Source organism: Alnus glutinosa, chromosome 2 (genome assembly GCF_958979055.1).
Source record: "Alnus glutinosa chromosome 2, dhAlnGlut1.1, whole genome shotgun sequence".
In the NCBI taxonomy this organism is placed as follows: domain Eukaryota; kingdom Viridiplantae; phylum Streptophyta; class Magnoliopsida; order Fagales; family Betulaceae; genus Alnus; species Alnus glutinosa.
This window is the reverse complement of record NC_084887.1, coordinates 26176511-26200121: the sequence shown is the minus strand read 5'-3', so window position 1 is coordinate 26200121 and position 23611 is coordinate 26176511. Positions and strand designations below refer to the sequence as shown.

Here is a 23611-nt window from a genome sequence, read left to right as displayed (position 1 = left end):
GTGTGGGAAATCATTGAGAAAGAACTCTTGAGAATTTTGATGCATTGCCTTCACCTTCAATCAGATCAATCAGTGCACCTCGAAAAGGAAATTACATCTCGATAATATTCCGGTTAGGAACTCTTGACCAACAGTTAAAAAAGACCAAAAAAAAAAAAAAAATAAAAAATAAAAAAATACAAGAAATATAGCAAGAAAATTAATTGATCCAACATTAGCCGATCTTGAAATATCTGCCTTTTAGTGATCGATTACAATAATTCTAAGAGAAACTGATTTGTTGGGTTACATACTATTTGACCATACTGATCTCCAAGACAGGCAAGTTTTCAAGTAAGCCACTGTGTGTTTGTGAATCCGTCCTGTATCTACCCATTATCATTTTCCAAACCAAAGCTAAGAATTGTTCATAATGGTCCCCATACACGATACACAATTGTAAATTCAAACTCAAAAAGTCACTTCTTCATGATCACGGTCAACAGCTGTCTGGTGCACCCGTCCCCCGCAGGGGGCCGAAGCGCAATTTTGTGACGATTACAACAGAACACCACAATACCAATTTCTGCAGAGACCTAAATCAGTTTTCTGCTTGGTTAAGTAGATGTCCCGCACAAAGCACCTATAATGAGTAGCTAAATTCTTAATTACATAATCAAGGCATTTTAGGAAAAGGACAAATAAAATGTCAAGAACAAACATAGTTCATCACATGCAGAGAAATTGCAGAAAAAATCAGAAACATTATTTGTCCAGGAATCATAATTTTGAAAAGTGCTTCTTCACAAACTTTTGGATTTAATTCTGTTAACTCTCTTCGTCTACGAGAATGGTCGACTCATTCCCAATTCCGAGGTCCATCAAAGACGCCATTTCATCCTCAAGCAACATCGGTAAAGGAGAACCCTGAAAATTCAGGAACAAATCGCTTATTAGAAAGAGATTAATTGCAGGTGTAACCCCTCCCCAGAACGTTCTTCTAGGCTACTCAATAATTAATCTAGTCAAATTTCTTGGTTCACGTGCTTTTGAAGCACCAGAGGGACCGACCTAGGCATGATATTGACATTTTAAAAATGTCATTTTTCAACATATTAGAGTGACAAACTAAGAATCAAATTCCAAATGTGACTTCGCAATAACTGCAACTTATGGGGTGAAGGATAAATCAAACCTCTTCTTGCAGAAACAATTTCGGCTTGATAGACTTCAGCTTGAAAAAGCTTTCACAAAGAATCTTTAACTTACCAACCTAAAAAATTGGAAGCTTTTAAGTGAAAGATCTTAAAATTCACCAAACCAGACAGAATTCTAGGAAAAGGTTGGGAATATAACTGTAGTGGTTGCTGGCAATTTCTTTGTCAATGGGGGCTTCTCACCAATGGATGGTCCCACACATTTCAAAGTGATAGCTGCATAAATGTTTATAATGATTGATTATAGATGATAATGCAAAAGAGAAATTGACATCAGAATGTAAGGTTCATACACAAGAGTCCTGAAGCCATTTTTTGTAGGCCTGTTGCTCCAACCGATGGCTTTTCATCGTCAATTCCATGAGAATTTTTAAGCTCAGCAAACCTGTAAGTTTAGGTTCATAAGTTCGCCTGTGGAATCCAAATGTCAAAACAGAAATCAAATCTCAAAGCCCAAGCAAAATCATATCAAGATGCGATGCCCATAAGGTCACAGTTCTCCGGAATTTACTTCAAGATAGGTGCTCACTTCTATTAAAGGGAAGACATGCCACATTTCCTATGCGCTAACGTATTTTTACTTTGAGACTTCAGTTTCCAATTTGATGGTTTTTAAACCAATGCTTCAGACATTTGTAAATCGAGACCGCTCACCTCCATTAGACTTTCCATCAAATAGATATCAGACTGGCTGTGAAAATATGATTGTACCCCTTACCTTACTTAAAAAAAAAAAAAGGAACAAAAGAAAAACATAAAAACTCACCTCTATGGTTGCGGAGGTCTCCATGGCCATGGCCATGGGTCCATTTGATACTCTAGCCAAACCCTCTTTAAAGGCTATTCTTGATTCTGATTGATTCCCTTTTTTTTTAACAAGTTTTAAATCTTAATGCAGGCAAGGAAAGATATTTTTTTCAATTATTACTTGTTGGTTCGAAGCATAGATGAGCGAGCAAAGGCCAAGAAAGAGGGTAGCCCTATCATGGAGCAGTTAACTAGAAGTAGAAAAATGCTGGCCTAAGTGAAGATCGTTTCCCTCGAGAAACATGGCCCAATTTTCCTTCTTTCTTTTTGATTTTGGGTTTCTTTATTTTTTGGGGGGCCCAAAACGCTAAAAGGTGAAAAGCAAGCCAAACCCCCAATCAACCTAGAGAGAGAAAATTCTTGGTGTCAAGAGAGATTGGAGATTCCGTAAGTAACTCAGTGAGTTCTTTCTAATGCCTTGGCTTAAAAAAAGAAAATGAAATTCGAACAACTGCACTGGTTGTAATAGTTCGACTTTCATTATAGTTCTTGCTCCAGCATGAAAGTTCCATTTCAAGGAAGGATAGACATACTTTCTGATTTGTCAAGCCTTGCTTTTGTCTCTGGTTTGATGGTTGCACGTGCTAGAAATCCTGTACATTCCATCTCTCCTCATAATCAATACCACAAGTTTGTGTGTAATCTTTAGCAACCAACCATGCTTTCAACCGGTCAATCGAGCCATCCAGATTAAACTTTATTGTGTATGCCCATTTGCAGCCAACAGTTTGATGCTGGGCTGTCATTTCCAATTCCACGGTCATGGGTCTCTGGCCATGAAGACACAATGGAGTTTGGTCCTCCATGGGCTCCTCCCTTTGTAGCTATGGAGGTTGACTGGCCATGGAAGTGTGAGTTTTTTTTTTTTTTTTTTGCCTTTTAATTTCTTTTATATGAAGGGCATAAATTTTTTTTAATGAACAATAATTTATTAAAAGAAATGAAAAATCTCGTACACAAAAAGTATACAAGATAAAACAACCGTCGTAATGGAGTTTGAAGTCTAAAAAGTGAACAAAATCGACAAGATTCAAGGAGGAGAAATGAACCCCAAGGGGTTGGCTCAAGTGGTAAGGGTTTTGGTTTTTGTGGTAGTCCCATAAAGTCTAAGGTTCGAACCCCCTTGCGTGCAAACAATTTCTTGGGGCCAGCCCACGGGCGAATTTGAAGTATTACTCGATCTGTGTGGAAGGGGTGCTTTATACGGATCCAAGGTTTACCTGACAGGGGTGGGTACACGAAGTGGCCCTGCCTTGGAGGGGTCCCTCGTTATAATAATAAAAAAAAAAAAAAAAAAATCAAGGAGAAATTAGGAACATAAGCTACAACTCAATCTAAGAGAGAACTCAATAAGGATTTTAGACAGCATATTAGACTCGCGGTCCTCAAATAGGTGTCAGTTTATTTCTCTCCAAATGCTCCACATTAATGTGCAAGAATGACTTTCCAAATGGCTTCGTTGGAATGTCCCTGTCCTTGAGCCTTCTAACAATGTAGCAGCTCTAGGATGTTGCTAGGCATGACCCACGAGACTCTAAATTTTAGAATTAGGGGCCACAGATCGGTAATGAACTCACAATGCAGGACGAAGTGATTTACAATATCCTCGTTCTTTTTGCAAAGGTAACACCAATTAACTAGAGTGAGATCCCGTCTTTTCAGATTATCAATCGTAAGGATTTTATCCAAGCTGTCGTCCAAGTGAAGAAAGCAATGTGGGGTGAGGCCTTAACCTTCCAAACGCTTTTTCATGGGAACTGACAAGGCTCTCCAGGCAATAAGGAATTATAGTAGCTCTTCACTTCAAAACCATGATTGAATGCTGGGGTCCACAACATTCTATCTGGCTCCCTCAGATGGGATATTGAAGAGTACAATAGGTCGAGGAACAAGTCAAGGGACTCCAATTCCTAATTTTGGACTGCCCTGATGAAACTCGGATTCCAATGGATATAATTGTCGAACGAGTCCAAGTAATTCGACACTAAGGCCTCTTTGTCAAGAGTTATATAATAAAGTTATAGGAATGATGACTTGAGAGGCGTTTCTTTGCACCAAACATCTTGCAAAAACGAATGTGGTACCCATTTCCAACCTTGTAGGAGACAAAGTTAGAGAAGTTCCCCCAACCGTTTCTAATATTCCTCCAAAGACCCACCTCGTAGGGCCCTCGAGTTTCCTCGGAACATCAAGCCCTTCTTTGGATCCCATACTTTTCAACGATCACCTGTCTCCATATAGAATTATCCTCTTATGCCAATCTCCAGAGCCATTTACCTAGAAAAGCTTTATTAATGAAAATTATCCTCCGAGGGTCATAATTGTACACATTCATTTCTGTTATCTATTTAACAAAAAGCCTAATTTGAGGTCTCGATTTACAAATGCCGGAAGTGCGTCTAAAATTCATCAAATATGAAATTGGGATATCAAAATCAAAAAGTGCTAAGGCATAGGGGGATCGTGACATATCTTCTCTCTATTAAATCCACCCATAGTTGCTATTAACCTCCCTGAAGGCAGGCTGCATAGGGAATTTTCAAGGAGGTGAAAGCTCGACTAAAGTATTCCTTTCCATAACATGGTTTTAAGATTAGGTGACTAAAGCTTATAGTTTCATAGATTACTAAACACTTAACGTCCAAAAAAAAAAAATCTAATAGAAGAAGGATTACTTTCTTCTTTACAAAGAGAGCAAAAACGAACCCCCTTTATTATTTTTCTACCCGTGCTGAAAAGCACACTACAAATAAGACATGGCAACTGACTGCACTTCTCCTAAACCCTCTGAATTACTTTATTTATTCATTTATGCTTCTCGACAAGGTGACAATAAGTTAGAGTTCTAAACAAAAGTTCTTGTATTGTGCATAAACTAAAAGCTAATACCATGCTTAAAAGATGCTAATAATACCCTAACATCTGACAAAATAGTAAACCATCTATACACGTGTCAAAGTTTAGATAAGCTGATGAATGAAATGTGTGAAATCCATGATTCCGACTACATCCTTAAGCAGTGAATCTACTATTCTACACACAACTAAACTCAAAATGAAAGCTATAACATTTGCAAAACAGAGTGATCTTAAGCTCAACCCCAAGCTTATATCTTTTTTTGACAAGTAAAGCCCAAGTTCATATCTTTTTTTGATAAGTAAAGCCCAAGCTTATAAATCTTAGGACATGTAAAAAAAAAACAAAAATGAAGGAAACCATACTGATCTACAACCTTGCTCATATTAAAAACAATGCGAAGTTTTTCTGTGAAGCTTAACTGGCCAAACACTTTACTGGAGTAAATTTACCTGGGATGCAGCAGTTTGATTTCTTCAGGATTGTCATGTGACTTTGACATAATTAACCGAACATACCTGCAATAGAGATCATGAGTCTCAATTATCTGACATATGAATAAATGATCTGCAATACAACTTAGAATACCATGAAAGCTCTGCCTCTCTCACCACAAATATACCACAATTTTAGAACTGTGAATAATTATGTGAATGTCCCTTTATCGAACACCAATTAGAGCATAATACCCCCATAATAAGTAACCTTGTAAAACTGAAAATAGATTCTGATCTTCAGAAAATTTCTTAAAATCAATACATAACAAGGTTATCCCCCCCCCCAAAAAAAAAAAAAAAAAAGAAGAAGAAGAAGAAGATAAAATCCCTTCCAGCTTAGAATGTAAAAAGTTGTCCCCTTCCTGAGTCTGTAACAATGCTCAAGGAACCAGAACTTAAATGACTTTAATAATCATCATTCCTGATGGCAAAAATTAGAACTGTTATAATGTTTTCCTCTTAAAAGTAGTGGAACTTATAATCATAAAGCAATTCATTTTCTTCTACTGCAAGCTCAATGAAAGCGAAAAAGTGCTTAAAAAAAAAAAATAAAGAGAAAAACTGCATGCAACTTGAGCGCTGGTGACAAACCCATAAGTGAACCCCATGTGACTTAGGAAATCGTTTCACTTCAGAAAAATTGAAATCATAGCTCGAACCATGTGATTACCAAACCTAAGAGCACGTTTGGTATGCAAGAATGGAATAGCTATTTCGTTATTTGGTTGTGCCATCAGTACTGGGAATAGCAATACCTCTAAAATGAGGTAAAGCATAGCATTTTCCCAAAATACTATTACTTATTTTTTTTGACATCCAAAAGTAATTTTTTTTTTTAAAATTCTTATTTTTTAAAAACTCATCTCCATTGGGGTGGTCAGCCACCCTAACAGAACAACCAAGGGTTGTCGTGCTTGATGAGCATCGAGGGAGATCACGGCCACTTTTAGTTGTTCCGAAACCTTGAGTACACAAGGTGTAGACAACAGGCTCTCCAAGAAGCAATTATTTCTAAAAATAAAAGCAGCAGACATTCAAAGACCCTAAAGCCCAAAACAATAACAGATGGAGCACCGGTTACAAATATGCAGGAATGCGAAGATGAGAATGGTTGCCCTTGTAAATGCATGCCTTTAATGCAGAAAAGGTAAGCTGAAGGATTGGTTGGGAAGAACATACCGAATCTCAGAATCCTTCCTCTCGCGAGGGCTTACCTGAAAAGTGAATTAGACGAGTGCATCAGATTCACTTTAACCTTGAAAAGAAAGCAAATGTAGACTGCATAAAACTTCAACAGTTTACCTCACTCCCATTTAGTATTACAACTTTTGCTAAACGTGCAACCAAAACAAATCTTGGAATACCACCTCTTCCAGGATCAGCCACGGGATTCTCAGAAAGCCTGATATCCTAAAATGTAATAGGAATAAAAAAATCAGAAACAGAAGTAGTTATCAGAAAGGAGCTCAACCACGGAAGGGGGGGGGGGGGGGGGGGGGGAGACCTAAAATTTTGAAGTAAAATCAGTGAGACTAATTTATTTTGGAGTTGATTATAATCAGCGTCATAGTTTAATTTTAGCAAATCATTTGGTCTTCCAAATCAGCTGAAGACCTAGTTTTGAGTTACCAACAAGAGATTAAATATGCCCAACATTTGTTTCATATGCTAACACCAAGTAAAAATGACTCTTTATATGTTTGTCATTTCACACAGGCACAAGCTAAATAAAAAGTTGCAAGTAATAATAAAGCTGAATGACAAGCTAAATTTATTCATATCATGACACCTAGTAAAATGACTCTATAGTTGTTTCGTGTGCAAGTCCCTAAGCCAGCAAGAATCCCCATTTCTTTTTTTCTTTTTTTTTTTTTTTTTTTTTTTCTGATAAGTAGCAAGAATCCCCATTTCTTAAAGAGATGCAGGTGGAAAAAGGAAGCACTTCTAAATTATGCCCAAAAAACTGAGATCCATATTTTGAATACAGAGACAGAATTAAATACATATGTATCTCCAATCAAATTTGAACTTAAAATCAATTTTTTTTATTAACTTAAAATCATTTTAGTGAGAACCTTATGTAAAGATAGCAGTAGAATCAGAAGACTTGATTATTTGACAGCAAGTCAGCAAGTCAACATAGGATGTGGATATTGAATGAGATGAAAGCATCTCGTTTTTTGCAAGCAGCAGTTCTGAAGTTGAATGTATAAAGTTAAAATCTGAGAGGGATTCATCACACATAGGGTTAGTTCAGCTGGCCTTGCATATGTATGATCTACCATTTGTGCATCCATAATTGGATTAAAACACTCACAAGTTGATTTCAAAGTGCAGCATGGCCGCATGTCAAACGCACCTAATCGGATATTAGCCATATTTACTGGAATAATAGTGATTCACACAACATAATCTTACCACCAACTTAGGAAATGTATTTAACGAGTCAACAGAGGCCAGATCTTCAATATTGTTACCTCCTGAAGCATGCAATGAGTAAGTCAACAAAACAAAAACACTAACAAGACAGCAAAAATAAAGTAGGCACAGTACATACAGGTTAAATATATTACCCAGAAGAAGGCAACACAAATTTTCAAATGGCATAAGACTTTCTTTCTGTAATTCATTACCACCAAGAAATTCAGGCATTCTATTTTTATCGGGATAGTAGATGCGATTCAAGTTGTTCTTGTTCAAATAAAGCTGCTCCAAGCTGAGCCACATTGTAAAAATTCCCATAAAAATATGGTAACTCAGCAGAGATTTAGATGTTAAATAGTCCTAATTGGAGAATACAAACTTCACTCTACCTTCTTAACTGAGAAAGCTTCAAGATTTCATCCCATTCAGCTATACAATTATCATCCAAATTCAGAAGCCGCAGAGAATCAAACCCCTGAACTACAAAGGACGATGTAGGCTGCAAAGCAAAATGGAAATTGTAACAGGGCTGTAGCGTCAAATGCCAGCAAGTTGTTCAAGAAGTTAAGTGAAAACATAAAAGCAATCAGAGAAATAAAAAGTTGAACACAAAAATGACAAAAAAAAAAGAGGAAAAAAAAGAAAAGAAAAAAAAAGATGCTATAAGATGCAGTATGGCATAAACCAACATAGAATGCATATGTTAGCTTATTGAAAGTTTAGGAAATTATAAATTTAAAGCTAATTTTGACAACTTGGAAGAGTCGTTAATCTCTGATGTATCAGAACTTTTCTAAGTTTCATAACCATTAAATTTGAAATATCTTATCTACAATTTAAAGCTATTTTTCAGGATAAATGAAATACAGAAAGGTTGAAAATATCTGGCATTGTATCTTCACGATTGACAATCACTTATGTATGAGAGATGCTTCTGCAGTTACTGGAGGGGGTTAAAGGTGGCAATCTTGATCATATCATGCCAAGCTATGCAATTACATTCTCCCCCTATCTTAATCTTATCAAAATAAAATCTGGACATATAAACATTAAAAAAAGAAAAAAAAGAAAAGAAAAAAGAGAGGAATAAGCCAGGAATTCTGATCAGGGAGAGATAATCAACACTAGCACACAACATTTGACATTTTATAGAATCCCTTAATACCTCTACACGACTACAAAAGCAACAAAACCAAGAGTTAAAATGCGGTTAACGTCCATGCATCACAAACTAGTTCCCCTTCTCTTCAGTCATGTATAGATTCCTTGCAAGTGAGGAAAAGCATTTTCCTTTAGGATATAGAAACCTCTAGTTTTGTAAAGTGGCATTCATTTTTATGCGCATGTCTTATGTAAGATTTAACCACTTAAAACACACAAGTAACAACTGTGTGAGTCTAGATGCAGGGATAGGGAACCAATAAGTGAATTCATAAATCTTTTAATGACTTTGCTTGGTCAAGAGGGATGTGTGATTCTGATAGTTGGAAGAAGATTTACTTGTCTGGGGGAGGCTGCCTAAATCTAATCAAGAGTACGTTATCAAGTTTCCCTCTACCAGCGGGCATTGCTAGGAGATTGAAGCGGCTTCAAAGGGATTTTCTTTGGGATGGTCCAGGTGGTGAGTCTAAGTCTGTAACACCCTGGTCCTATATTGGGAATATATGAATAGCTCACATAGAGTGAGCAGTTTATAAATGTTAAATCACCACTTGTCCTAAAAGCTTAGCTTATAAGAAGAGGTAAATTTAATCACTTAACCAATACTTTAACACTCACCCTCACGTATGGGCTCAAAATACTTTTTAATAGGTGAAGCTCAACATGTGAAATATTTAATTAAAATTGGGGTAAATGACGGAGTTAAAGTTCGAACTTAAGACCTTTGGCTCTGATACCATGTTGTAGTTTGTATGAACGGTTTAGATAGAAAAGGTGGAGGCTATTATTCTGTTACAGTAGCCTATGACACATCTTATTATATAGGTTTAGGCCTTAGGGGAACATTACAATGACCAAAATACCCCCAAATCCTAATGACTCACAAACCTTAACAACTCTTCTAACAATAAAGATACTCATGGGTGGTAAGTCCCATATTCCCTAGTTACTAGATGAAACTAAGTTTCATAGGGAATTCCAGGGAAACTCCAAATTTGACTAGTTCTTTTGGGGTGATAGTGTAGATGTGGCTAACACTTTTTCGTGGGTAGTTACAAATGGTATCAGAGCCACCTAGTAACGCCAGGCCATGTGGTACTAGAGCACCGCATGATATGGCATTGACGTGAACGTCAAGGGTTTATGGGGGGAGTTTGTAACGACTCGGAGAAAAGCGCTAGCCACATCTACAGTATCACCCCAAAAGGACTAGTCAAATTTGGAGTATCTTTATAAGGAATTCTAGGGATATTCTAAATTTGATTAGTTCTTTTGGGGTGATAGTGCAGATATGGCTGACGCTTTTTCCTGGGTCGTTATAAAGTCTCACTCGGTGAACTGGAAGACTATATGCTCCTCAATTCCTAGAGGAGGGTTGGTTGGGTGTTAAAAAACTCATGTTGTTCAATAAAGCTCCTCTTGGTAAATGGCTTTGGAGATTCGCGCAAGAGGAGAATTCTCTATGGAGATAGGCGATTGTTGAGAAGAATGGGGGTCCAAAGAGGGGGTTGGTGTTAAGAGAAAGCTCGAGGGCATTACAAGGTGTCTTTGGAGGGATATAGTTATATTGAAAGTTCAATATTGTCTTTCGAGGAATATTAGAAATGGGGGATGGAGCCAGATGGAGCCTGCATTCGCTTTTACCATGACGTGTGGTGCAGCGAAGGGGCTCTTAAATCTTCATTCCCAAAATTTACTTTTTTTTTTTTTTTTGATAAGTAAGAGAGATATCATTAAAAAGCGCAAAGCGCAATCAAGTACACAGGAAGTATACAAGAAAAGCAGCTAGGAAGAAAAAGAAAACAGAACAAGGAAATCATTAAAACTAAGAGGTAAAGGTGCGAGGAACGCCGCCACCCAAGAATACAAGGAATGAAGGAAAAAGGAAATGAGTTCCTCAATGGATCTTTCTTTGTCCTCAAACTGCCTGTCATTGCGTTCCCTCCACAAGCACCACAGAATGCAACAAGGGACCATCTTCCACGCAGCTGCACTCTGAGAACGTCCACCCGTCCACCAACAAGCGAATAAATCTACCACTCGCAGAGGCATAACCCAAGACAAACTGAAGCGACTAAAAAAGGCATTCCATAGAGCGCGTGCAACCTCGCAATGGAGAAGAAGGTGATCCACCGATTCCCCATTCGTTTTGCACATGCAACATCTATCAATCACTATGACATGCTTCTTCCTGAGGTTGTCCAAGGTGAGGATCTTCCCTTGCGCTGCCGTCCAAGCAAAGAAAGCCACTTTCAAGGGAACCTTGGTCCGCCAAATACTTTTCCAAGGAAACTGGATAGCCTCTTTGCAAACAAGAGCCTTGTAGAAAGATCTAACATCAAATTTCCCTTTGTGAGAAGGATACCACCAGAGCTGATCTTCCCCATCACAATTCACTCTAGTTGAATACAGCAAAGAGAAAAAAGAAGCCAAAACATCCACCTCCCAATCGTGGGCCGCTCGGAAGAAGCTAATATCCCACTGATAGGACCCGCTTACCACAACCAAATGGTCTGCAACATGTGCGTCCTTGTCACACGCAATGTCGTACAAAACTGGGAAAGCTTCTTTGAGAGGCACCTCACCACACCATACATCATCCCAAAAACGGACCCTAGATCCATTTCCCAGAATAAGTCTAGTATAGCTGCAAAACAACCTCCACCCCTTCCTAATATTCTTCCATAACCCCACTCCATGAGACCCAGGGGGGTCTAAAGAACACCAACCATTCCGAGTAGATCCAAACTTTGCATCCACAACAGATTTCCACCAAGCCTCTCTCTCAAAGGCATAGCGCCATAGCCACTTCCCTAACAGAGCCATATTGAAAATCCTCAAGTTTCTGATGCCCAGGCCACCACTAGAAATAGGAGAGCAGACCTTGGCCCAATTAACCAAGTGAAACTTAAATTCTTCGCCTATGCCACCCCACAAGAAATCCCGTTGCAACTTCTCAATACGATTAGCAACACTTGAAGGAATAGGGAAAAGGGATAGAAAATAAGTAGGAAGATTAGAGAGAGTGCTTTTAATAAGGGTTACTCTTCCACCCTTCGACAAATACAACCGCTTCCAGCTAGCCAACCGCCTCTCAATCTTGCCAACTACCTCATCCCAGCTAGACTTATTCTTAAAAGGAGCCCCCAACGGAAGACCAAGGTACTTTAACGGAAGAGAAGAAACACCACAGCCCAAAATGCCAGCAAGATCATCCATGTTATCCACAAGACCCACAGGAATCAAAACTGACTTATCCAAATTAATCTTCAATCCTGAAACAGCTTCAAAAGACAGTAATAACATACGAAGATAGAGAAGGTGTTCAGGACTAGCCTCGCAGAAAACTAAAGTATCGTCTGCAAAAAGCAAATGAGAAACATTAATCACACCATTGCTACTAGAGCCCACAGAGAACCCAGAGAGAAATCCCCTTTGAACAGTAACAGAGAACAACTTGCTGAAGGCCTCCATCACAATGACAAACAAAAGGGGCGACAGAGGATCACCCTGTCTAAGACCACGAGAGCTGCCAAAAAAACCAGTAGGGGAGCCATTCACCAAAACCGAGAAGCGCACCGAAGAAATACAATGCGCTATCCAAGAACACCATCTCTCCCCGAAACCACATCTTCTCAACATATACAATAAGAAATCCCAATTAACATGATCATAAGCCTTCTCAATATCCAGTTTGCAGAGCAACCCTGGTTCACCTGATTTGATGCGACTATCCAAGCACTCATTAGCTACAAGGACAGAATCAAGAATTTGCCTTCCTTTCACAAAAGCATTTTGGGGATTCGAAATAATCTTCTCCACAACCTTTTTGAGCCTATTAGCAAGGACTTTGGCAATGATCTTGTACACACCACTAACAAGACTAATAGGTCGAAAATCTTTAAGATCCACAGCCCCGCACTTCTTCGGGATTAAGGCTAAGAAAGTGGCATTAATGCTTTTAACAAACTTACTATGAGTGTGAAAGTCCTGGAAAACTCCCATAAGGTCTGTCTTGATCACCTCCCAACAGTCTTGATAAAACGCAAGAGTGAACCCATCCGGACCTGGAGCCTTATCACGATTCATACCTTTAACCACCTCAAAGACCTCCCTTTCCTCAAAAGGAAGTTCTAAGGAATCGGCTTCACCCGCATCCAAATTGTCAAAAATCATGTTATCCATCCTAGGCCTCCAACAACAAGATTCTGTAAAAAGGGATTTGTAAAATTGAGCAACATGATCCTTAATAACCTGCTGATCTGAAGAAAAAGAGCCATTGATAGAGAGAGACTCAATGGAATTGGATCTCCTGTTCGAATTGGCTATCCGATGAAAGAATTTAGTGCATCTATCACCCTCTTTAAGCCAAAGAGCCCTAGACTTCTGTCTCCAGCTAATCTCCTCCTGTAAAATAGAGTTCTCCAAATCTCTGATAACCCCGCATTTCCTCGCCTTTTCATCAGGAGTTAAGCCCCGTTGTTCCTCCAATCTATCAAGAGCACACAATTTATCCAAATGCATTTTCTTTCGGAACTCCACATTACCAAACTCCTGATCATTCCATCTTTTGAGATCAATCTTCAAAGCCTTAAGCTTTTGAGAGAAGATGAAACTGGGCGAACCTTGGAAGCTATAAGACTCCCACCAAAGGCGCACCCTATCCACAAACCCTTCTACCTTCAGCCACATATTCTCAAACCTGAATGGTCTGGGACCCCAATGAACCCCACCACAATCGAGAAGAATAGGGAAATGATCAGAGCACAACCTAGGAAGCCTTTTCTGGAGAGAACTTGGAAACTTGGCATCCCATTCTGGAGAAACAAGAAATCTATCGAGGCGAGACCAAGAGGGATTCTCCTGATTATTAGACCACGTAAATGGCCCTCCTGAAAGAGGTAAATCCATAAGATCCAACTCAAAAATAAAATCCGAAAACTCCATCATAGCCGCATTAGTACGAACGTCTCTAGATCTTTCGGCAGGAAAGCGAGTGACAAGGAGGCCTTGGTGGCAGATTACTTGGATTCCTTCGAATCTTCTAGCCATTGGAATTCAAGTTCCATTAGGGCAACCCAGGATTGTGAGCTAGAATCTCTTGACTCCTTCCTCAATCTATTAAATTCCTCGAAAACCCATCTGGATGAGGTGGATTCAATGCTATGGACCTCAGGTAGCAATCACAGCTTTGATGTGAAGAGCTATTATAAAACTTTACAGACTGAAGAGCCTTGTTCCTTCCCCAGAAAAGGACACAAATTTTCTACAAACTAGCCTCTAAAAGTGACATGTCCTCAACATGTGAGAAACACATGTTTTTTTAATAGCATGTGCTTCTCACGTAATTTTTTAATAGCTTAAAGGACACATGTCGCTTTAGAGGCTGGTTTGTAGGAATGTTATTTGGAATGTTAAGGCTTTGCCTCACATTGCTTTTTTCATATGGACAACAACTTTGGGTAGAATCCTCGCAGTTGATAACCTTAAAAGGTGAGGCTTCACTCATGTAAATTGGTGTTTGTTTATGAAACAAGAATGAGGAGACTGTATGTAATGCCCCACTTGGATAAATGCATTATTCACAGTATCCACGTGTCGCTACTACTATTTATAATAACTAATGCAACAGAAAATATGCTATATATATTTTATTTTTTTTATTTCTTTTGAAACCATAAACTCACCTTTTGAAACACCAGAGCACTGGATAACATAATTGTCATTCAAAACATAAGTTAAATACAACATTGGCTCATAACTCATTATTGTTCATGAGTTTCAACTATATATTAACAAAATGGCACATAGGCTCATTAAACCTAAACCTGAAATCTTCAAAAGCTAAGCCCTCTCTTGAGCTCCCACGAGTTATGAACCCATGGCTCTATGGGTCATACTAGACATATCCCTCAGGCTCGCTTGCCTCTGGTGTGGCTATGGCTATAAAATTCACAATTTTACAAGTTGAACTTATGAGTCCATGGCTACGTAAGTAAAGAATTCTAAACAATTGTGCGCGAGACGTGAGCCCCTATTTTGATGAAAATTTCCCTTTTTGGTTATTGAAAGCCTTAAACCTCATACTATTTTTCCAAAAGATAAAGTAAAGCTTTTCCTTTAAAATTTATGCTTTGTTTTCTGAATACAAATTAACACAAGGAAAAACACTTCTGAGGTAAACACCAATGCTATCATTTTTCTAAAAAACGAGAGAGACTTTGCTTTTAACAATGAAACTATACATGCTACTATACTTTCTATCATCATGCGTAAAACATTAACTTCATGCATATTAATCAATTTAAAAATAACAAGCGAAGTAAAAAGTAACTTACTCAATCAAATCATATTTCACAATTTATCATAAGTACATACATATGTTTCCTTAGATCCGACAATGCCTTTAATTTCCTTTAGCTCTTCATTTAGCCTCTTGTTGAATTCTTTATCCTTTAAACTATGGTGATTTTTACATGTGTACATACTGACATCGTTCGATTCATTTGCTAATAGATAAATATCAAGCATAATTGAAATAAAACATACTTTGCAATCCACATACTTGTATCATGCACATTATTCCTTTTAACTACACTTAGGATTTCCTTTTTCTGCTTATTACACAGCCATTCCTAAATGGGGTGATTTTTCTCATAACCAAGCACTAGACTACCATCATGAGAGAAATCAGTCATACCCAAACCGCTCACCAGACTATCGTCGCGTACGACCCCCAAATTTGTGATCGAGCACTAGATTGCCATCACAGGTGATTTCCACATGATCGCTCACTAGACCGTCACCATGGAAAATTGACCACACTAGACTATAGGCATGGAAATTTGACCACACCTTGACCACTCACCAGACCGTTGTCAAGTGTGATCTCTATAACCCTAGACTGTGACTGTTCACTAGACCATCACCACGAACGATTCCCACACAGCCGCTCACCAGTACTTCGCCATGGAAATTTGATAACACCCTGAACACTCACCAGACCATCGCCATGTGTGATCACTATAACCCTAGGCTGTGACCACTCACCAGACCGTCACCACGAAGGTTTCTCACACAACCGCTCACCAGACCGTCATCATTGGGAAATCAGTCCCTACTAAATCTGACTTTATTCCTTGAACCATGTCTTGAACTTGCTTCTCTTAAATTCTTAATCTTGATCCCAACAACTTAAACTGTTTACCTTAAAAATTGGTCTTGCTTTTCTTGTACTTTCTTTTCTTTAAAACCAGTCTTTGAAATTTCTTCTTTCTTTAAATCCTTTTTCTCAACAGTTTGTAAACCACATTCAACATACATAAAATATGCATAATTAAGTAAAGTGTAGGGTTCATATCACCAATAAAAATATGCATTAAAAACCATTCATGGTCACATATCAAAGGCATTTAATGCAAAATACACTTATATTGTTGGTGAGAAGCTTTACTTACAGTCGCTTGATCATTTTAACACACTGCATGCAAAATGCTTCGCCTGAGAAATTTTATCCTAACACCAATTGAGGTTATTCACAGTATCCTAATCTTATCTTTTTATTTTAATTTATTTATTTATTGGTTCACTTATCTAATTACTATAGTAAATTTTCTAATAAACCCAACAAAATTTAATATCCCTCTTCCCCACTTGGTCAAAATAGACCTCAACATAATCACATCTGAAAAAATGCTTAACAATACGACACCCCCAATCGGCCTTTCCAAAAATACAACCCAATCAAAAATTTCAACCAAAAATTCTTCAAATATAAACACCCATTACATAACCCAAAACACCTTTTTATTTATTTATTTATTTTTATGGAGATGAACTTCTCCAAGGCAGGGCCACTTCATGTACACACCCCTATCGGGTAAACCTCGGACCCATGCAAAGCACCCCCTCCACATGAATCGGGTAATACTCTGGCTTCACTGACGAGCTAGCCAAAAGAAATTGTTTACACCCAAAGAGATTCGAACCTTAGACCTGATGAAAATGCTACCAAGACCAAGACCAAGACCAAGACCCTTATTACTTGAGCCAACCCCTTGGGGTTCCCAAAAGACCGATTACAACATCAAAAATCCCAAATTTTCATAAAACCCAAATATCACATCTCATTTTCTCCAAACTATGCCACAACAACGCCAACACAACTCCAACCATTCCATAAACATAACTCTTAGCTTTCCTTGAAAGCTACAGTTATAATTATTATTATTTTTTCTCTCTCTTATTCTTTTTTTTTTAAAAAAAAAAAAATTATTATTATTCTTTATTCTTTTCTCATTATTTATATTTTCTTTCTAATTTTTTCAAATCCGAGTAAACTTCCGAAAATCTTCCTCAGTTTGAATTAAATCTCCTAATTTTTTTTTTAAATCTCCCCGAAACAAAATTAAAACCTAAAATAAGTTCCTTAATAATAAAATCAATGGCTATAGACTCAATTCCACCAACCAAAATATATTTCCATAAATATCCGCGTATTTCCTTAAATTCCTCCAAAATTAGTATTTTCTTCATAATATTAATATATATATATATATATTCAAAGTGTAGAGGGGCGCAACCCAAGTACACATGATATTTTTTTCCATGAAATATTATAATTTGCTCTTAATTTCAAAATTAAAATATATTTATTCGGGGTGCTACATTGTAAATCACCATCTCATTCATTGCGAGTACACTAGTGATCTTTGGCACTTGGTTCTCAGCTTATTTGGAGTTTGTGGGCTATGCCTAGTAGCATTTTAGAGCTGCTTCATTGTTGGAAGACCCAAAGGCAACGACATCCCAAAGAAGCTATCTCGAAAGTTATTTCGACTTTCTTAATAAGGAGCATTTGGAGAAAAAGGAATCAACATCTTTTTTAGGACTACGAGTCCAGTGTGCTATGTTTAAAATCCTATTTTTAGAGATCTCTCTTGGATTGGGTTGTAGTTTATGTTCCTAACTTCTCAAAAAAAGTTTATGTTTCTAACTTCTCATCTTCGAATCTTTTAGATCTTGTTAATTTTTTAGATTGTAGATGCCTTTAGGATAATTTTCTATCCTATATACTTTTTGTATATGAGGGATTTGCCATTTTCTTTCAATAAAATTATTATTCATAAAAAAAAAGGTTCTTGGTGAAAATTTTCAGGATTGATTGTGTAAGATGTAAACAAATTTGAAACTTTGTCTTAAGTTCAGATTTCACAGAGCATGCACATAGCTATATTTTATTAATATTTTATGTTTCTTTTTTATTCCACAGACTGTAAGTGTAGCTATAGTATGCATCATTTTTTTATTTCCTTTTGTAAAATTTCTTATTCATCATATTCTATCTTTTTTTGCAACTACATTCAGTGTGTACCATTCTACAGTATCCTTCAAAATCATAACCCACAGCAAAAACATTTATCATAGACACTTTTTTTTTTTTTGATAAGTAATGTCATTTTATTAATAAAGCGCAGATGGGTGCAACCCTAATACACAGGAAGTATATAAGAGTACCCCTAATAGGAACGAACAGAAAATAATTTATGATAGACAGTTACAGGTACAATAATTTAATAGTGTCTGAAATATGACATGGAAATCCCATTGAAGCCTAGAATTTTGAGCACATTCAACAAGCATCATAGAAGGGAAAATATGTACCTGTATTGTGCTAATGGTATTCCCCATCAGATGAAGCTCTTCAATTGCTGGTAGTGAATCTTTAAGTATTTCGATCTGCCATAGTCAATGAGACAACATATAGCTCATTAAGGGAAGAAAGGAGTACTAAAAACGTAGGGAAAGAAGGGAACCTGCATCCAATTTATGCCAGTATTGTTTAAGACTAAAATGCGGATGCTTTTTAGTTGTGGCAGCTCAAAAATCTCGTGTAACATTAAGTTATTGGATAAATTGAGGGCTGCAAGGGATGGTAACTCATCACAGATGGTGCCAACATCCTGCAAGAAAAGATCCATCCAGATAGGAGATAATGGTTACTCGGTACTAATCAGGTATTAACAAATAATGAAGTATGAAGCACTGAATAATCATATGAGGTCCAAAACAAAATTCAAGCGGCTCTTACTAAAAGTAAAGAACGTGGAAGAAGTAGCAATAAGCATCAGAACGTAGTCATGCACATCAAAACTACTTGGTAAGACAAACTGTAATATGCAATGACAAATTGTGTTAATCTAGAAAGTTCTACGCGCTCAAATTTAACCTTAGCTACGACAAAATGGGCATTTAATCGGTGTTTTGAAAAATATACCTTCCATTCTGAAAGCAAATTTCCAGTCAAGTCAAGCTCCTTTAGTTCTGCGAAAAAAGCAGTAAAAAATTAATAACAGTACAGAAAATAACAGTGTGTCTAAATTATGAAACAACAAGAGCTCAAAGGCCCAAAGACAGATTTTTGTAAATTAATTGGTTTTATGGTCCATTAGTAGCGGAGAAATAAGAAAAGAACAGAGAAAATGCCTGATAAAACTTAGCTTTCTATGCTAAAAAGTGAGTTTATTGTATTTTTGCCCGCTCGGTAGTTCCATAGCAGGTTTTTTTCGGATGTTTTCTAGGTATAGAAGGAACAGCTATAAAGACCAATACGTGCATTTCATTCTCTTCGATCTTATCTTTGATTGCGGGAGCTAAAGTCACCTGGGAAAATGTTTGCCTCCCAAAGAGAGAGGGTGGCATTTAGGCTGTAGCATTTAGCAACAAAAAAATCTTTAACCCAACAAATGCTCTCCAAACCAAGCTAGAAAGTCTCCTATCACTAGGCTCACCAACCCATTTCCATGCAGGAGTGGATGCACAAATACATGCACACATGCATTTTTAATATATAGAACAGTAATGTGATCTAGCTTATATAATCCTCAGCTACAAAAGAAAGGCTCATTAAGTTTATATTGCAAACAACTTATATAAAAAAAAAAAAAAAAAAAGTTTGTATGGCAAGCCAAAAAAGGGACTTCAAGACCCAATATGAGGCACCTGATGGACTATCTCCAAAAATGACTAGTATAATTATGATCATGGGTGTGGTTTCAGTGGCTGACATGAACTAAGGATTTTAATAGTAGGTGGCGCCCCCTCTTAGTTTTGAGTAGGTGAACCCATTCTGTTTTGGTTCTTCTCCACATTCTTGCTGGGTGAACCAGGAATTTGCCTATGATTTTTGCAACTGATATTTCGATAGAGAAAGATCTCCTTATTTCTTCACCGCAGGCATCTGAATCTGAAAAGTCAAAATGAGTGTGCCCAGACGTGGCTAGACCAATTTAAAATAAAATTCTCATGGATGTGGGATTCATTTTGCTGTCTTGCTTATTGGTCAACCCTCATTTTTGTTAATGTCCATAATGACTCTCTGAAAAAAATGAATTTCCACTCAGATTTAACTAAAAGAACAATTTTTTTTTTTTGTTAAGTAAGAAACCATTCTCATTAAAAGCGTAAGACGCCTCTTAGTACACTGGAAGTATGCAAAGGAAACACCTAATTAGAAAGAGAAAAGTGAGCAAGAAAGTCATCAAAACTAAACAACAAAGGGTGCACATAGGCCTTAGTCCAAAAGTACAACATAAGGTAAAACGAGGATAAAATCTCCTCTAAGGTACTTTCAAAATCCTCAAAGCTCCTATTGTTCCTTTAACTAAACGATAAAAAAATAATTCTAAGAAGAGAAGTGGGGAAGATTACAGAATATCCAGAGAACATATATTTGAGGGTAAGAAACATTAAACTAACTTACTTGGGACAGTGGTACCAATATGACATGGAACTCCAGGAGTACTAACACCCATATAAGATATTGATGCACTGGGTAACTCCTCAAATCTACTTAGCTTGTCCTGAATTTTATCTTTACCAAGGAGTTGAACCGATACACGCTTGTTGCTAGTTGATAGTACATACATCTCATCTGCAGCACAGCAATCAACACAAAATTTAAATAGAATTTCCCAAGTTTTCTAAATAATACTTATATCCAACTAAACACTGACCAATCAGGTCTTTAAACTTTCACAAAATACTTCATATTAGAGATGTTTTCTAAATATCCTGCAAGTACAAATCTGAATCCACCTTGGACTCATAAATCTAAAACGAGAGAGAAAAAAATTAAATTAAATACTTTACCCAAAAAATCCAGACACAGAAAAGAGGTACTTCCAATATTTTTCAATAATTCCACCAAGCAAATTATTTGTACTGAAAATTCTACTAGAATATTTAAGCCAAAAGAATTTTGCTATAAATTATATTAAAAATTGCTAAAATCTTATAAAACATTTCCTATTAAAAAAAAAAGTTTGAGCAATTCTTTAAACTTGAAACTAGAATCAATGCTAAGAAAGTTTAAGCATAAAAACTGTACTACAAATTCATACTACTAAGAGCATCTCCAACATAATAGGCATAATCGAATTTTTCCTTCTAGTGTGAATAGTAAATAGGCTCTTCTACCTATTCACTATTTACACTACAAAGAAAGAAAAAATTGTTAGATTAAGAAAAACATTAAACTTCCTATCCTTTTTTTTTGTACAACGAAATCTAGCACTATGTTTGGTTTACCACTAAAGAAAGCAAAAGAAGACAGAATTTTGAAAATTTATATCTTTCCTTTGTTTGTCCAGTAAATTAGAAGGGAAAAGAAACGAAAGAGAGAGGAAAACAATTCAAAAAATTTCCTTAGAGGCACACCAAATTCAAAATAGGTGACATCTGAAGAGAAAATTGGTTACAAGAAGCTATCAAAAGTTTCTTCTCTTCTCTTTATTTTCCTTCCATTTTCTCCACGTAACCAAACAGGAGGAAGTATTATAACTTTCTATTCTTTTCTTTTTCTCTTTTTTAATTTTCTCTTGTAGAAGTGAACCAAACAGGGTGTAGAAACTCGAGCCATGCTGAACAAATAACTAGAAATAAGAAATAACTTGAACTTATACTTTCCGCACTGCAACATGCATTGAAACAAAAATTAGAACTTTACCTCTCACTTGGCTTATTTTGTACAATTTTCTCAGCCACCAAACAAACAAATAGAAACTAAGGCTATCTTTCGTTATATGAAATAATCCTTCCTCCTTTTTTTGGAACAAATACAACCTAAAATTCATAATGCAAAATGTAACTGAAGCCATTACTTAAAACAAGAATCTCATTTCACACACTGCACAACACGAAAATGTAACTTCAAATTCGAAACCAAAATCAAATCAATTTTCTCTCTCATTTTCCATCCTTTTCCACTACTCTCTCAGCAACGAAACAAGAATTATAGGCCCAACCAAGAACGCTGTACAATCTAACAACTTAAACCAAGGATGTCATTTCGCATTTGAAACCGACAGAGGAAAGCAATTCTCTGCATCTCCCATTTTCACTTCTTTTCCACTGTTGTCTCATCAACCAATCAAACAAACGAGAACCGACGCATACCTTCCTCTTCTTTGGTGGATTGGACTCGGTATCTTAGCTGGAGAGCTTCGAGCAGCGAAATTCCCGGGCTCAGACTATGAGCCCGCACGAACGAGCCGGACCGGTCGGACCGGGCCTGGAAGTATCGGAATCCGTTGACGGAGCCGTCGTGCTTGGCGTCCCCGGAGTCCCAGTCCACCCCCACCCACGCGCCCGAGTAGCCCTGGATGGGTCCCACGTATTTCACTGTCCCGGTTCTGCGTGGATCGCCGGCCGAGTGCACTCGCTTGCCCACTCGGAACTCGGGATTCGACTCAGTGGACTCCCCCTGCATCTTCTTCTTCTTCTTCTGTGTAAGATCAACGATACATTTATGTAACACGTAAATCTTTGGGCATATGGGTTTCAAGGGAAGCGTCGTGGTTTCTGCATTTCCGAATTTTAAAAGCCGTTAACAATGTTGCCGCGACCCTCAAGTCTGTTAAGGCGGTGTAAAACGACTTATTAGGATACAGTTTTGTGATTTATTGAATCGTCAGTTTAAGTTTGACGGCGATACAATCGTCACTATAATTCATGTACGAATTATAGAGCACAGGCGAATCCCTATGTTACGTTTTTATACAGAAAGGCTATTTTATTAGAAAGATTAATCATTTTTATTAAAAATTAAAAAATATAAAATAAAATTGACTTAAAATGTTATTCACTTATTGCCATTGTCACGAGGGAATGGCAACAAGGGAATGATGTGACAAATGCTAACCTTAATTTTTTTTTTTAATGCTCGATTACACGTGGCTTCCATTAGAATAAGGATCCGTCTAAATTTGTGATTTTAAAAAATTTGATTTAAAAATATGCGATTTAAAAACGTAATTTTTAAAAATGCAGTTAAATATTTGGTAAAATCATAGTTGGGTCTTTAAAATCGCAGTTTAGCTTTTAAAATTGTATGTTTTCAAAAAAAACCTAATTGTTTGAGATTTAAAATCGTAATTTTCTGCATTTTCAAATTGTAATTTTTTTAAAAACCCAACCCCAAACGATTCATGTTCTATGATTTGATTTAAAATTGTACTTTTTGCCTACGAAATCGCAATGTCAAACGCACCCTAAATGAGAGCAAATTATTTGATTTTAAATGGGAGGTGAGCCACTCTCTAAGGACAAAAAATTATGCCAAAGTGGGTCATAATAAATTTTTTATAAACCAGTATCAAAAAGTGATGTTCT

The 23611-nt window shown here is 37.1% G+C and overlaps 1 protein-coding gene across 2 annotated transcripts; it reads right to left on the bottom strand.

Annotated features, from left to right (window-relative positions):
- Positions 1–436: 436 nt before the first annotated feature.
- Positions 437–22808, bottom strand: LOC133862023 (tubulin-folding cofactor E). 2 transcript variants are annotated; one of them, XM_062297860.1, is made up of 15 exons: positions 22397–22808; positions 20703–20873; positions 19218–19264; positions 18757–18903; positions 18605–18679; positions 8170–8279; positions 7930–8072; positions 7775–7836; positions 6659–6766; positions 6536–6570; positions 5312–5377; positions 1490–1581; positions 1336–1412; positions 1175–1252; positions 437–906 (listed from the first exon to the last, which is right to left on the bottom strand). In XM_062297860.1, the coding sequence occupies exons 1-15, from the start codon at positions 22707–22709 to the stop codon at positions 808–810; spliced, it is 1623 nt and encodes a 540-aa protein (XP_062153844.1). In that variant the 5' UTR covers positions 22710–22808; the 3' UTR covers positions 437–807. The 2 variants fall into 2 exon arrangements, with proteins under 2 accessions (XP_062153844.1, XP_062153845.1); XM_062297861.1 differs by having other exon boundaries at positions 7990–8072.
- Positions 22809–23611: the final 803 nt, after the last annotated feature.

Bases quoted from the DNA above. Each gene is read 5' to 3' on its own strand.
- LOC133862023 (XM_062297860.1), bottom strand. From the start codon at position 22,709: ATGCAGGGGGAGTCCACTGAGTCGAATCCCGAGTTCCGAGTGGGCAAG. The intron at 6,767-7,774 runs GTAAGATTATGT...ATTACATTTTAG, and splicing joins ATACATTTCCTAAGTTGGTG to GATATCAGGCTTTCTGAGAA. The intron at 1,253-1,335 runs GTTATATTCCCA...CCAATTTTTTAG, and splicing joins AATTGCCAGCAACCACTACA to GTTGGTAAGTTAAAGATTCT.